This window comes from Trachurus trachurus, assembly GCF_905171665.1.
Source record: "Trachurus trachurus genome assembly, chromosome: 7".
Classification (NCBI taxonomy): domain Eukaryota; kingdom Metazoa; phylum Chordata; class Actinopteri; order Carangiformes; family Carangidae; genus Trachurus; species Trachurus trachurus.
This window is the reverse complement of record NC_139901.1, coordinates 970,991-983,717: the sequence shown is the minus strand read 5'-3', so window position 1 is coordinate 983,717 and position 12,727 is coordinate 970,991. Positions and strand designations below refer to the sequence as shown.

At 42.2% G+C, this 12,727-nt stretch overlaps 1 protein-coding gene across 2 annotated transcripts; it reads left to right on the top strand.

Moving 5' to 3' along the window:
- Positions 1–1,058: 1,058 nt before the first annotated feature.
- On the top strand, positions 1,059–7,919 carry tsr2 (TSR2 ribosome maturation factor). Of its 2 annotated transcripts, none has more exons than XM_083976044.1 (5): positions 1,059–1,145; positions 2,709–2,799; positions 3,110–3,201; positions 4,160–4,318; positions 7,322–7,919. In XM_083976044.1, the coding sequence occupies exons 1-5, from the start codon at positions 1,068–1,070 to the stop codon at positions 7,430–7,432; spliced, it is 531 nt and encodes a 176-aa protein (XP_083832170.1). In that variant the 5' UTR covers positions 1,059–1,067; the 3' UTR covers positions 7,433–7,919. The 2 variants fall into 2 exon arrangements, with proteins under 2 accessions (XP_083832170.1, XP_083832169.1); XM_083976043.1 differs by having other exon boundaries at positions 7,319–7,919.
- The last annotated feature ends 4,808 nt before the right edge of the window (positions 7,920–12,727 follow it).

The following is a 12,727-nucleotide window of genomic DNA, read 5'->3' as shown; positions in this document are numbered from 1 at the left end:
TCTCTGTAAAGCATCCTCACAGAGACAGAAGAATCCCAGTCTGTGGTGTTTCTGCTGCTTTTCTCACAGGCAAATCGGCAGCTTCAATTCATCCTTTAATTTTCTGTCTGTGAGGAGACATCTCATGACTTAATACTTTGTGGACAAAGGTATGTGGACTGGACACCTCCTCTTTGGTGCAGTGCATCAGGTTTTACAGAGCTGACCTGGATTCATGTTGACTTTTTTCACCCTCTGCTCTCAGTGAGGAGGATCGGTTTAACTGAGACTGATTGTGAGTCTTGGGTGATTCATTCCAATGACATTCTGAGAAGCTAGAAAATAATATGTCATCCCCCTTTTTACATTTTTTTTCTTGTATAAGATTGATTACAGTTAGGCTACTGTACATTGTCTGCATGGTCAAAGGGGGTTCAGCAACAATGCATCTCTCCATTGCAATAATAAATCATTTATGAATATTATGTTTTGTATTATATCATTACAGTTTTTAATGGGTTGAGCTGTCAAATTTGAAACGCAAATATTTTTAAAGCTACTGAGCAAAAAACGATCTTGCACATTGATGTAGCCTATGCAGTTGAAATATGGTTCAAAGAACAGACAACACACCTAAAGATAACTAAAGAGTTTTGCCAAGAACCCTCAGCCCTATGTTCCCACATTTCTAACTTTTGTTGTCACTGAAAATTAGGCCCTATGTTCCCACAGCCCTTTGGTCCCACCATTGGTTGGGTTTAGGCAATGAAGAAAGGAGTTGGTTAAGTTTAGTAAAAAGACCAGGTACAGTAGAGGCTAGACAGGCCAGATAGATAGAGTCCAGATAGGTAGAGAATCCAGTGGGAACATAGGGCTGAGGGAACATAGGGCTGTGGGAACATAGGCAGCTAAAATCAAGATTTTATGTTTATTTCGTGATAACAAAGACGATTATCATAATACAATATCCTAAAGGCAAGCTCAGGTCTTTTTCTGGCCTGACCATTGCGTTTAGATCAAGATTGTTTGTTTCTGTCTGATCCGGTTCCTGCTTCGTAAGTCGACTGCTTCCGTCTGTCACATCCAACATGGCGGCCTCCGCAGCTTCACGTGAGGTCTTCACGGAGGGAGTGAGAGCCGTTCTCCACACCTGGCCCGTCTTACAGGTAACTGTCCGCAGAGGTAACAGAGCAGACAGACACATGATATTTCAGACAGGCAGGTGACAGACAGACAGGCGGTCAGTGCTGCGCCGACGGTCCGAAGCTAGCAGGGTAAAGCTAACAGGCTAACAGAAGCTTCACTAAGCTCAGACCCACTAGATAGATAGATAGATAGATAGATAGATAGATAGATAGATAGATAGATAGGCTTAATTAAAGACACACATCCCAAAGAGAGGGCCATAGCACCATGAAAGTAAAACACATAGGCTACAAGATAGAAACATTAGTAATCTACAATCATAAACAAAACATGAGAACAAAAAGGAAAGCTCAATACGAGACCAGACCATTAGGTAGTTATAGAGGCTTTTAAGCTAGTGTATCCTAGGCTGGAGGAGTATCTGATACAGCTTCTCACCGGGTTATGTATACTGCTATGATGACATACGATAGTATATGTATGTCGCTTGGAGCAGTGTGAATGTCATCATTAACAGTGTTAGAGCGCCATCTACTGGAAACAAGGTGAAAGAATAGGCCACACTGAAAGTCAACATCTAATGTTTATTATCAGTCAAGTGCGTTTATGGTGTCTATCTGCTTGTCATGGACTCGGGAGTGAGGCAAGACACGAAAGAAATGTTGGCGTATCCCTTTAAACCTCATATTTTATATTCGTTTATCTCATATTCTTCAGTTTTGTTGTCTTGAGGCTTTGTTTACTTCTACATCTGATCAGTTTGACCTGTTATATAACTAGGCCTACCGTATGTATTTTCTCTATTGACTGAACTTATGTGAATATGTTCATCACACTCTGTTTAATCCTGTGTGTGTGTTTTTTTTTTTTTTGCTTACCGAGTTGGGCTTACACATTTGTGATTTGAATCTTGCGCACAGAGACACATGAGACTGTGATCCAGCAGCACTGTTTATTAAAACTGTTTCTTTTGTTATGGAGTTCTTTACGTGAACAGATGAAAATATCTAAGCAGACACTCCTGATGGACATCACATAATGAATTACAAACCTGGCTGCTTCAGGTTTGTTACCAGTTGCTCATGCAGAGCGCTTCAGCTCATGAAGTCATGAAGCCAAATGCACCTAGTTTGAATCCAGTTTAAATCCAGTTTGAATTCCGGTCAATGCAGTTTGAATCCAGTTTAAAAACCAGTTTAACTCTAATACCTGTCTGTGTTCACATACACATCTGTCTGTCTGCTCACATTATCTTCTCACTTGAATGCCTGTTTGCCAAATAAGGGTCGGCAAGATGAGCAATTCAGAAATATCTCAAACAGATGTTTTAACAGCATGCATCAGATTGTCTGTCCATCTGTGTTTACATTAAAGGGATAGTTGAGGTTTTTTTTGAAGTGGGGTTGTATGAGATACAAAATTACAAATGGCTCACAATAATGTCTAACGTGTGGCTAAGTGGGGGAGAGCAGAGAGCTGTGTAATCCAGATATTATACCTAGGAGCCATTTGTACCTCATACAACCCCACTTAAAAAAAAAACTCAACTATCCCTTTAACTTCTGTCTGTCTGTCTCCCTCAGATTGCTGTGGATAACGGGTTTGGGGGAGTGTACGGGCAGCAGAAATCTGAATGGATGGTGGATGTTGTTCAGCAGTATTTCCATGACAACGGTAGGTAACTATGTTAACATGTCAGTTGACAGTCTGTGTCTCTGTGAATCAGTCAGATGGACTGAGTTCGGCAGGTGTTTACTATTTTATTTATTAATCGATCAGCCGATCTCCAGAGCTGCAGCTAACCATCGTTCTGATTAGACAGCAATCTGCAGGTTTTTAATTAATTATTGCTTCCTAAAACAGGTCAAAGCCCTAGGGGGATTTCTCTGTTAACTCAGAGCAGTAATGGTTTTTTTTAAGGTTTCCATAAAAACACTACAGCAGGTCATTCACGTGTGTGTGTGTGTGTGTGTGTTGTGATCAGCCGACCTGCAGCAGTATGAGGTTGAGGACTTCATCTCTGACCTGATGGATCAGGAGTTTGACACAGTGGTGGATGATGGGAGTTTACCTCAGGTACACACTAACAGTAACGCACACACACATTGACTTACTGCTAGGGATGTCACAATTACTTGTTTTCACAATTAATCGTGGTGTTGAACGCCACAATTAATTGATCTTAAAGATTCCTAAATACCGTTACTTTCCCAAAAAAGACTGTCGGAACCGTATGGGGAGATGTGCACCAAAATAAAGGTAATGCTCAGATACTGGTCCATTTAACTAACGTAACATTGAATTGGTAGGAATTTAAATGCTAGTGTGTCATTTGTATTTAAAGCCCCTGTACGGAGCTCCTAACTGGATACGCAAAAGTCTCTGGTTTCTGCTGACGTGTCTCTGTTACCTACCAACAGCAAATGAGCCCATCAGTGTGAAGATACGCTCTGTCTAAGTCGTCTAATTCTATACCTCTGGAAGGCATGGTCGGGTCGGACCACTGACCAAACCATACCAATAGATACATGACGCTGCAAAAAAAAAAAAAAAGCAAGTCCCGGGAAACGGGGAAATGCAGTCTTCATTCCGGCAAAACACCACCGCTTTCGTCCACAGGGGGCCGCCAAAATCAACACTAAATGAAAAGTCTGTACAGGGGCTTTAAAGAAAAAACTAAACGATTAAAATAAACTTAAACATTTGGTATAGATGACAATTTAGGACCTGAATATTTCAAACACTTCCCCTGGGGATTAAGAATTGGTCATATATTAATAGATACTTGAAATATTTTGTGTAAACAATGAATAATGTAATTATATTTTGACTACCGTATATTTGATTTTACACATTCATAGTGTTGTTAAATTAATTCATGCATAATAATCGTGATAATCGTAACACCGTGATTATTTCTCTGACGATAATCGTACCAAGAAAATGTATAATCGTGACATCCCTACTTACTGCAGAACCAGATGCTCTACTTGTGTCCAGGTATGGCTGTTAACCCGACTCCACCTGTCTCCAGGTGGCCGGCAGGCTGCTGCAGATGTTCACTCAGTGGCGGCAGGGGGCGCTGCAGCCGCTCCAGCACACCATCGACAGTCTGACCCAGAAGAAGAGTCAGAGGGCAAAGGTCACGGCTCCTCCCACAGAGTCTGATGAAGAAAGTGACAGTGAAACACAGGTGAGTGCCACCTGTAAGGTAAATAGCTCTGATTGGACAGTTAAAGGACAATTCCGGGCAAATTCAACTCGGGGTGTATTTTCCTAACATTTTAGGTCTAAAAGAAGGAATCTGAAGATTTTCAGTTTAATTGCTCCTGTTTTGCGGTAGTTGTGTCTGTCCCCGCATCGCCACGGCAGCAATGAATGGGAGCGGATGCAAGTTCCGCTGCTTAGGCTGTTTACATCCCTCAAAGCCGCAATTTTTTTCCACAGACAGCGTCAGATGGCGACTCAAACATGCACCGAGAAGTTTATTTACTTCAAGCAAGCCGACATGTTTGTAAAACTAGATCTCAGGCATGAAAATCACTCACCTTTTGGCGAAATTCGCCGTTTTGAAACCAAAATACACTGCTCAAAAAAATAAAGGGAACACTTAAACAATACATCTCCGATCTCAATTAATGAAATATTGCAGTTGAAAATCATTATTCAATGTATTGTAGAGTGCGTTGAGAACAAAATAACATAAAAATTATCAATGTAAATCAAAATTATCATCCCATGGAGGTCTGGATTCAGAACCATACTCAAAATTAAAGTGGGAAATCACATTGCAGGCTGCTCCAACATCAACGAAAACTCCTCCAGACAAGTCAAAATGAGGCTCAGTAGTGTGTGTGGCCTCCACGTGCCTGTATGACCTCCCTACAACACCTGGGCATGCTTCTGATGAGGCGGCGGATGTTCTCCTGAGGGATCGCCTCCCAGACTTGGAGCATCAGCCTGGACAGTCTGTGGTGCAACGTGGCGTTGGTGGATGGAATGAAACAAGATGTCCCAGATGTGCTCAATTGGATTCAGGTCTGGGGAACAGGCAGGCCAGTCCATAGCATCAATACCTTCATCATGGAGGAACTGGTGACACCCTTCAGCCACATGAGGCCTGGCATTGTCATGCATTAGAAGGAACCCAGGGCCCACTGCACCAGGATATGGTCTCACAATGGGTCTGAGGATCTCATCCCGGTACCTAATGGCAGTCAGGGAACCTCTGGCTAGCACATGGAGGGCTGTGCGCCATCCAAAGAAATGCCTCCCCACACCGTTACTGACCCACCACCAAACCGGTCATGCTGCAGAATGTTGCAGGCAGCATAACCTTCTCCACGGCGTCTCCAGACTCTGTCACGTCTGTCACGTGTGCTCCGTGTGAACCTGCTCTCATCTGTGAAGAGCACAGGGAACCCCTGGCCAATCTGCCAATATTGGTGTTCTCTGGCAAATGCCAATCGCCCTGCACGGTGTCGGGCTGTAAGAACAGGCCTCACTTCTCGGACGTCAGGCCCTCATACCACCCTTGTGGAGTCTGTTTCTGACAGTTTGAGCAGAAACATGCACATTAGTGGCCCGCTGGAGGTTGTTTTGCAGGACTCTGGCAGTGCTCCTCCTGTTCCATCTTGCACAGAGGAGGAGGTAGTGGTCCTGCTGCTGGCTTGTTGCCCTCCTACGGCCCCCTCCACGTCCCAAAAAACATGTTGGTACCGATACCAAAATGTTGGTATCGTGACAACACTAATAATGTTATATAGCATGTGACCATACTTTATTATAAACTCATACTGTCTTGTAGTTCTGCTTGAATTTCTTCTCAAAATGCATCAGATTGATGCTTTCAAATATGAAATATTCAAATTTTTCTTACGGGGGAGCATGCCCACGGACCCCCCTAGAGGGGTCAGATCCTTCTCACCTTTTTCAAACGGGAGCTTCCGACTGCACCTGAACACACCGAGCACGGCAACTTGGGTCTCGCGCGAGACTCCGGGAGACTTTGAATTAGATCGAGTTTTACAAACATGTCGGCTTGCTTGAAGTAAATAAACTTCTCGGTGCATGTTTGAGTAGCAGAGTAGTAGTATCTGTGGAAAAAAATTGTGGCTTTGAGGGATGTAAACAGCCTAAGCAGCAGAACTTGCATCCACTCCCATTCATTTCTGCCGTGGCGATGCGGGGACAGACACAACTACCGCAAAACAGGAGCAATTAAAGCAGAAGTAAGCGATCCGGTCGTTTTGGCTAATGCTGCGTTCCAGGCAGGCTTTTGAAATCGTAAATTACAGCTTCAAGTCACAACTTACGACTTTGTAGCGTTCCAGGCAACCCACTCGTGTTTTTCCGACCTGTTTTACCTGTGAAAGTCACTATAACGGCCACTCGTAACTTCCGACCCGTGAACTCGTACCAGATTGAACTGGTATGACTTCACAGGTCAGAAAAACACGAGTTACGAGTTTCCTTGAACGCACCATAACAGTCCTCGTCCCTACGTCACCACATTCACGGCGTTCCTTGGCTGCACACACAGCCCTGCATGCCGTTCTCTCTCCTCATTGGATAAAAACTGTAGGATACGAGAAATGTTTTCTCCTCGGCTTACAGCAGAGCAGAGTGACTGACAGACCCGTGTTTCAGTCCAAACACTCTATGTAAGTGATTGCTGTCGGAAGATATAACTATTTAAGACTTATATTAACACAAATATATCACTTACTTCTGCTTTAAACTGAAAATCTTCAGATTCCTTCTTTTAGACCTAAAATGTTAGGAAAATACAGCCCCGAGTTGAATTGCCCGGAATTCTCCTTTAACACACTGCTGAGCCCAAGAAGAACGATCTAAACATTGGTTATAATATATTATCATTGATGAACTGGTCACCTGGTTGATAACAGGCTCCTATAACAGAAGCTGCTGTTCGTTGGGATATGTTGTTGTAAATCACTGCTTCCAACCTCTTCCAGGCCATGTTCCACATCTGATCCCAGAACCTTCTAGCTGCACATTGTAGAACAATATAATCAATGTTATTCACTTCACCAGTCAGTGGTGCTCGCACGATGCCTGATCAGTGTGTATATCAAACACACACTGTATGTACTGTGTGTAACAGTGATGAGGTCCAGCAGACAGGACGTGACAGTGAGGATGAGCTGTGATCAAGTGTCTCTGTTCTCAGCAAATGGAGTGTGAGTCATCCAGTCCATCAGTCAGCAGGACGCACCCCCATCCTCCTCCTCCTCCCTCTCAGGATGAAGAGGACGGCTGGACGGTGGTCAGGAAGAAGAAGTGAACAGGAGGATGAAGGGCAGTATGAACTGTTGAACTCAGAGACTGAAGCAGCTGACCTTTGACCTTCAGGATGAGAGTGTGTGACCCGCTGGAGCAGATCTACGTCAGTCTGAGATCCTGCCGGGTCGACCCGGTCTGCTTGGTCTCATCTGAACCTGATGTTTGGATCATGTGTGAACCTGAAGGACAGAGTCTTCAGACCAGAGCCACTCTGGTTTTTTATATTAAAACTCTTTAAGATACTGTGTCCTGTATGATGTCATCATACCCTACCTGAGTACACCTATTACACTGTTACATCACACTGTTCATATTTTTACTCTACACATCCCAGAAAACAACTGAAATTTTAAACTTACTATTCTCTGACATTGTTATGACACTGTAAATTGACATTTTTACAACTGAACATACTATTGACTTTTAAACTTAATAAAAATACGATGGTTTTATGACATAGACTTACCATACATTACATTTTTAATGACTATGTTATGATAGTTTTATGACTTAATAAACTGACATTTTGTGACACAATATTTTTAAATTTTTTCCTATAATGTTTTTATTACATGTTATAAAATGACATTTTATGATAATAATAAACTTTATTTATATAGCACCTTTCAAAACAAATGTTACAAAGTGTTGTACAACAAAGTGACTGACAACCAATAAAATGACAACCAAAACAATTAAATAAAATCAGGAAAGGAGTGATTTAAAACATAACACTGATGAAGCTGACCTAGCAGATCATTCCAGAGCCCTGGGGCCCGGACTCAGAATGCTTTGACCTTTGTCGTCAGTCGGGACCCAGGGACAGTTAAAATCTCTTTATCTGAGGATCTCAGAGTACAAGCAGAAGTGTGAAAAGATACAAGGTCTGTGATGTACAGGATTGAGACTGTTGAGTGCTTTAAAAGGAATCAATAAGATCTTAAAATCAATTCTTAAACCTTCATGGTAGCCAGTATAGGGAGGCTAAAACAGGCATGATGTGCTCATGTTTCTTAGTTCTAGTTACAGTTTTTCTCAATCGCTTTGGTGCTTTTCTCAGATCTCAGAAGTTCTCAAACTATTAGTTCAACCTCCACAACATTTAGTCATTTGTTCACATCATAGTAGCAGTTTCTTGTTCCTCTGAACAATTTGCAAATGTTTTTGGACATGTATCAGTTGCTCCATCCTATCTGAAAGAACTAATCATTCCTTACTGTCCTACCAGAGCACTCCGCTCCCAGAATGCAGGTCTGTTAGTGACTCCCAGTATCTCTAAAAACAGACTGGGAGGTAGAGCCTTCAGTTACCGGGCTCCTTTACTGTGGAACCAGCTCTCTCCATGGGTCAGAGAGGCAGACACTCTAGCTACATTTAAATCTAGGCTTAAGACCTTCCTTTATGACAGGGCTTTTAGTTAGGGCTGGTTCAGGTAGCTCTGAACCATTTTATAGCTACGCTGCTATAGGCTTAGACTGCTGGGGGACACATCTGGTTACATGGAGCCCTCTCCTCTCCTCTCCAATTTTTCCCTGTTACAGTTTTTCTCAATCACTTTGGTGCTTTTCTCACATCACTCTTAACATTTGCACAACAGTTAGTGCATTTCTCAGAACAATTCTTGCAAACTGCAAAACCTAGTGGATGACCTGCAAAAGTGCATCACTTGCTCAAAATGGATAGTTCATCCCTCAAAAGCAAGTATTTATGTCAATGAAACTGTCAGTGTCGTCAACATGAGAAGTCCTGACACCATCGTTTATGAACAAGATAGTCAAATGGCTTTGTCATGTTTTCATTAGGACACTTTATTCTCTAAGTGTTTTCCAATGCAGAAAGTGATGATACCTGAAAATGCTCCAGACAGCACTATACACTACTTGTACAACCATGTGAAAACTACAGTAAAGTTACACATTACTGTATTTAGTGGAGATACTGAATATGTATGTTTCACATTTCTACTGCATATGCTCTTTGCAATTCTGATTTGTTCACAGCATTGTGCAAGGGAAAAATACACTACAGTCATCTACAACAAACATAAGAAACACTCTTTGGGTACAACTTTACGTAAACAATGTTGCAGTACATAGTAACTGAACCTACAGAGTACTGTAAATCATTCCTGCACATCCAGACGTTCCAGTCACATTTTCATCTACATCACTCTGTCAATTGTAGCGATTGAAACAGATTCAATATTCCCAAAGATACAGTAATGTCATCCTTACATTGTATCTCTTTCAACCTTATGCCATTGTTTGTAATCACCATCGCACAAATGTCTTGTTCTTGTAGCAGAGTAAAAAGGGCTCAGTCTCTTCCACCTCTGTGAGGTTGTCTTGTAATCCTATGTGATGCAGAGTAAGATTACAGTAATGTACAGTACATGTACTGCATCAACCATTATTACTGTAGTGTACAATACTGTCAAAGTGCTTCCTACTTGTAAAATGCTGTAGTACAGTACCGTACTGTAAAGATGATGATATTCTTTCAAAACGTGTGTCCTTCACAATATTCCTACTGAAAATGACTTTCAGACTAAAACGAATAAAAGAGAGAAATAGGACAACCCTCGCTTTATCCCGTGTCTATTAAAAGCATTGAAATGAGTAACTGAACTATTTAGCCTATAGATATCTCTGTAAAACATACAATGTTGACAAAAATCATTACCAAAACTAAAAGCCTTGAGGGACTACAGATGGAATTTGTGCTCAATAGTGTCAATGACTTTCTAAAAATCCAAAGAACAAAAGAAGTGCCTTTGATATCACTGCATAATCCAACAAAATGTAAATCGTATTACAACTGACATGTCGGTTGTTCATAAATCCTGTTTTGGGTCTCGGGTCCTTATGTGCTTGTGTTTCACCGCAGGACAGTGTGTGTAGGCTGAGTTCTCCTCCTCCAGCTTCCTACTTACTACAGTATGGAGTGAGTATATTGAGACATGTGTACAGTTGAAACACCCTTAATATCTTGCCCGCGCTGCAAAGCTGAGCCACCATTTTTACTCAGCTATGCATATTATCATTCTCTTTGGTTGTGGTAAATTTGAAGAGTTTTAGCATCACCAGTCCAAAGATATCAGCAAAAGTCTTTTTACTAGGGTAAGAATGTCACTTTACCATGTCCCTTCCACAACGAATAGCTTATTATCCTTTTGTGACCATCAAACATAACTTATTACATCACATCACTGTTAAATTGTTATAAGTCATAATAAGACCAAAAAAACAAAGAAAATGGAAAGAAAACCTAATATTTGTGATACCTGAACAGTGTTATAGCCTATTAATATTATAATTTTATGTTACATAATTATAATATAATAATATTTATATTAATAATACAATAATATTCCATTGTTTTTAATTTGGATAAAGAGGAATGAATTTATATTGAAATATCCTGTCATTTTTTAAAAAAGTTTATTGCATTTACAATTGATGTTCAGTCATCATCAATGGGTTTCAATAGGCAAGGCAAGGCAAGGCAATTTTATTTGTATAGCCCGTTTTTACAAACAATAGGTGTCTCTAAAAAAAAAAAACATGCCAGCTAGCCTGATCCTCCAGTCAGTGCCCCTGACCAAAGGCACTGGCTCATAATCTGGAGTTGGTCCCCGGGCGCTGCACCGTGGCTGCCCACTGCTCCTCAGGGATGGGTTAAATGCAGAGAAAGAATTTCACTGTATTAGCTGTATATGTGACAAATAAAGTACCTTTACCTCAACTGTACCATGGTACCGTCTCAACTGTAGCCTACACGTATGGGGTATGGCTGAGACGGGACCATGATAAAAATGCACCTCATGTTTATGTTATTTTCAGTGTATAGTTTTTTTGCAATATTCAAAAATGGAAAAGAAAAAAGTGTCTCAAACGTACTCGGTCTACCCTACTTCCTACTGCCACCGCCCCCAGCAGCCTCCAGCAGCCCCCCCACCCCCGGCCCGGGCCCCTCCTGCAGCTCTCCTGCGCTCCTGCAGGAGGCAGTGCAGCGGGGCTTCTGTCCATGGTGCTGAAGATCCGGCTGGACCTGTCCGAGGTGCTGAACAAGGCTGAGGGGTGCTGGGCTCAGTCTGACGCCGCCGTGACACCGCCTCGGACCCTCTACTGTCGTGTGGAGGTGGACTGTGGTCGTGGTCTCTGTCATCGTGCTGTGTAGCGGTGTAACAACGGTGTGTGTGTGTGGAGCTGGAGCCGGAGCTGGAAGCCGTCTGAGCGGAGGGGGAGGGGAGGGCAGGAAGGTAAGGCTTTATGTCTGACAAAGAGCACGGAGCTCCGCTGCTGTCGGTGGAACGGGAACGTTAACGTTAACGTTAACGTTAGTGCTGGGCCGCTGCTGGGCCGCTGCTGGGCCGCTGAGGCCTCACGGGGGCTCACACCGGGACCGGTAGGACGGCGACACTCAGCTCGTGGCCTTATCAGCGCGGTTTGGGTCCTTATATCGGTCAAACGTGTCAGGCTTTAACCAGATATTATTGGGACTCGTTCTTTCTGGCCCCTACAATGGCGGCCCGGTGTCGACACGGTCAGGTTAGTGAGATGATGAACCGACGAGCGGAGGGTTGACGGACGGTGCTCGTCTTGTCTGTGTTTGTCAGTGTAGAGAGGAGGAGGAAGGAAGGAGGAAGGCCTCGCTGCACGGCCTACATCCCGTCCCTCCGTCCCTCAGAGGCCTAACTTACTCCATGTTGGTTTTGTGTTCATGTTCTGCCCGGTGAAACGCGTTTAAAGTGAGGCCGAGCAGGTAAACAGAGCTGTGCTGCTGCTGCTGCTGCTGCTGCTGCTGCTGCGGCCTGAGCTGAGCTGGCCTGCCACCACAACAAACATACTTGTGTTTACTACAGTTAGATTATATTATTATAAATTATATAGCTCTTTGTTGTTGTCTTGTCTAACCCTTCAATAAGTTGTTGTTGTTATTGTTGTTTTTTGTTTTGTTTTGTCTTTGTATGTTTTTGTTGTTCTCCACTTGTCATGCATCACTTAATAAAATAAAATAAATTATATAGCTGTTATTATTATTATTATTATATACAGAGCTGTATTATTATTATTATTATTATTATTATTATTATTATTATTATTATTATTATTATTATTATTATTATTATTATCATTATCATTATTATTAACATTGTTGTTTGTTGTTTTTTTAAAATCTTAATTCTGTCTTAAATTCTCCATTAGACCCATACAGTAGGAAAATACTAGAAAAAAGACTTAACCCTGTAGTAACAATAATCTTTTCACATGGCCGGGCCCTGACAGTCTCCTCT

Excerpts from the sequence above, each read along its gene's own strand:
- tsr2 (XM_083976043.1), top strand. The coding sequence starts at position 1,068 with ATGGCGGCCTCCGCAGCTTCACGTGAGGTCTTCACGGAGGGAGTGAGA. Across the intron at positions 1,146-2,708 it reads ACACCTGGCCCGTCTTACAG|ATTGCTGTGGATAACGGGTT; the intron begins GTAACTGTCCGC and ends TGTCTCCCTCAG. Across the intron at positions 3,202-4,159 it reads ATGATGGGAGTTTACCTCAG|GTGGCCGGCAGGCTGCTGCA; the intron begins GTACACACTAAC and ends ACCTGTCTCCAG.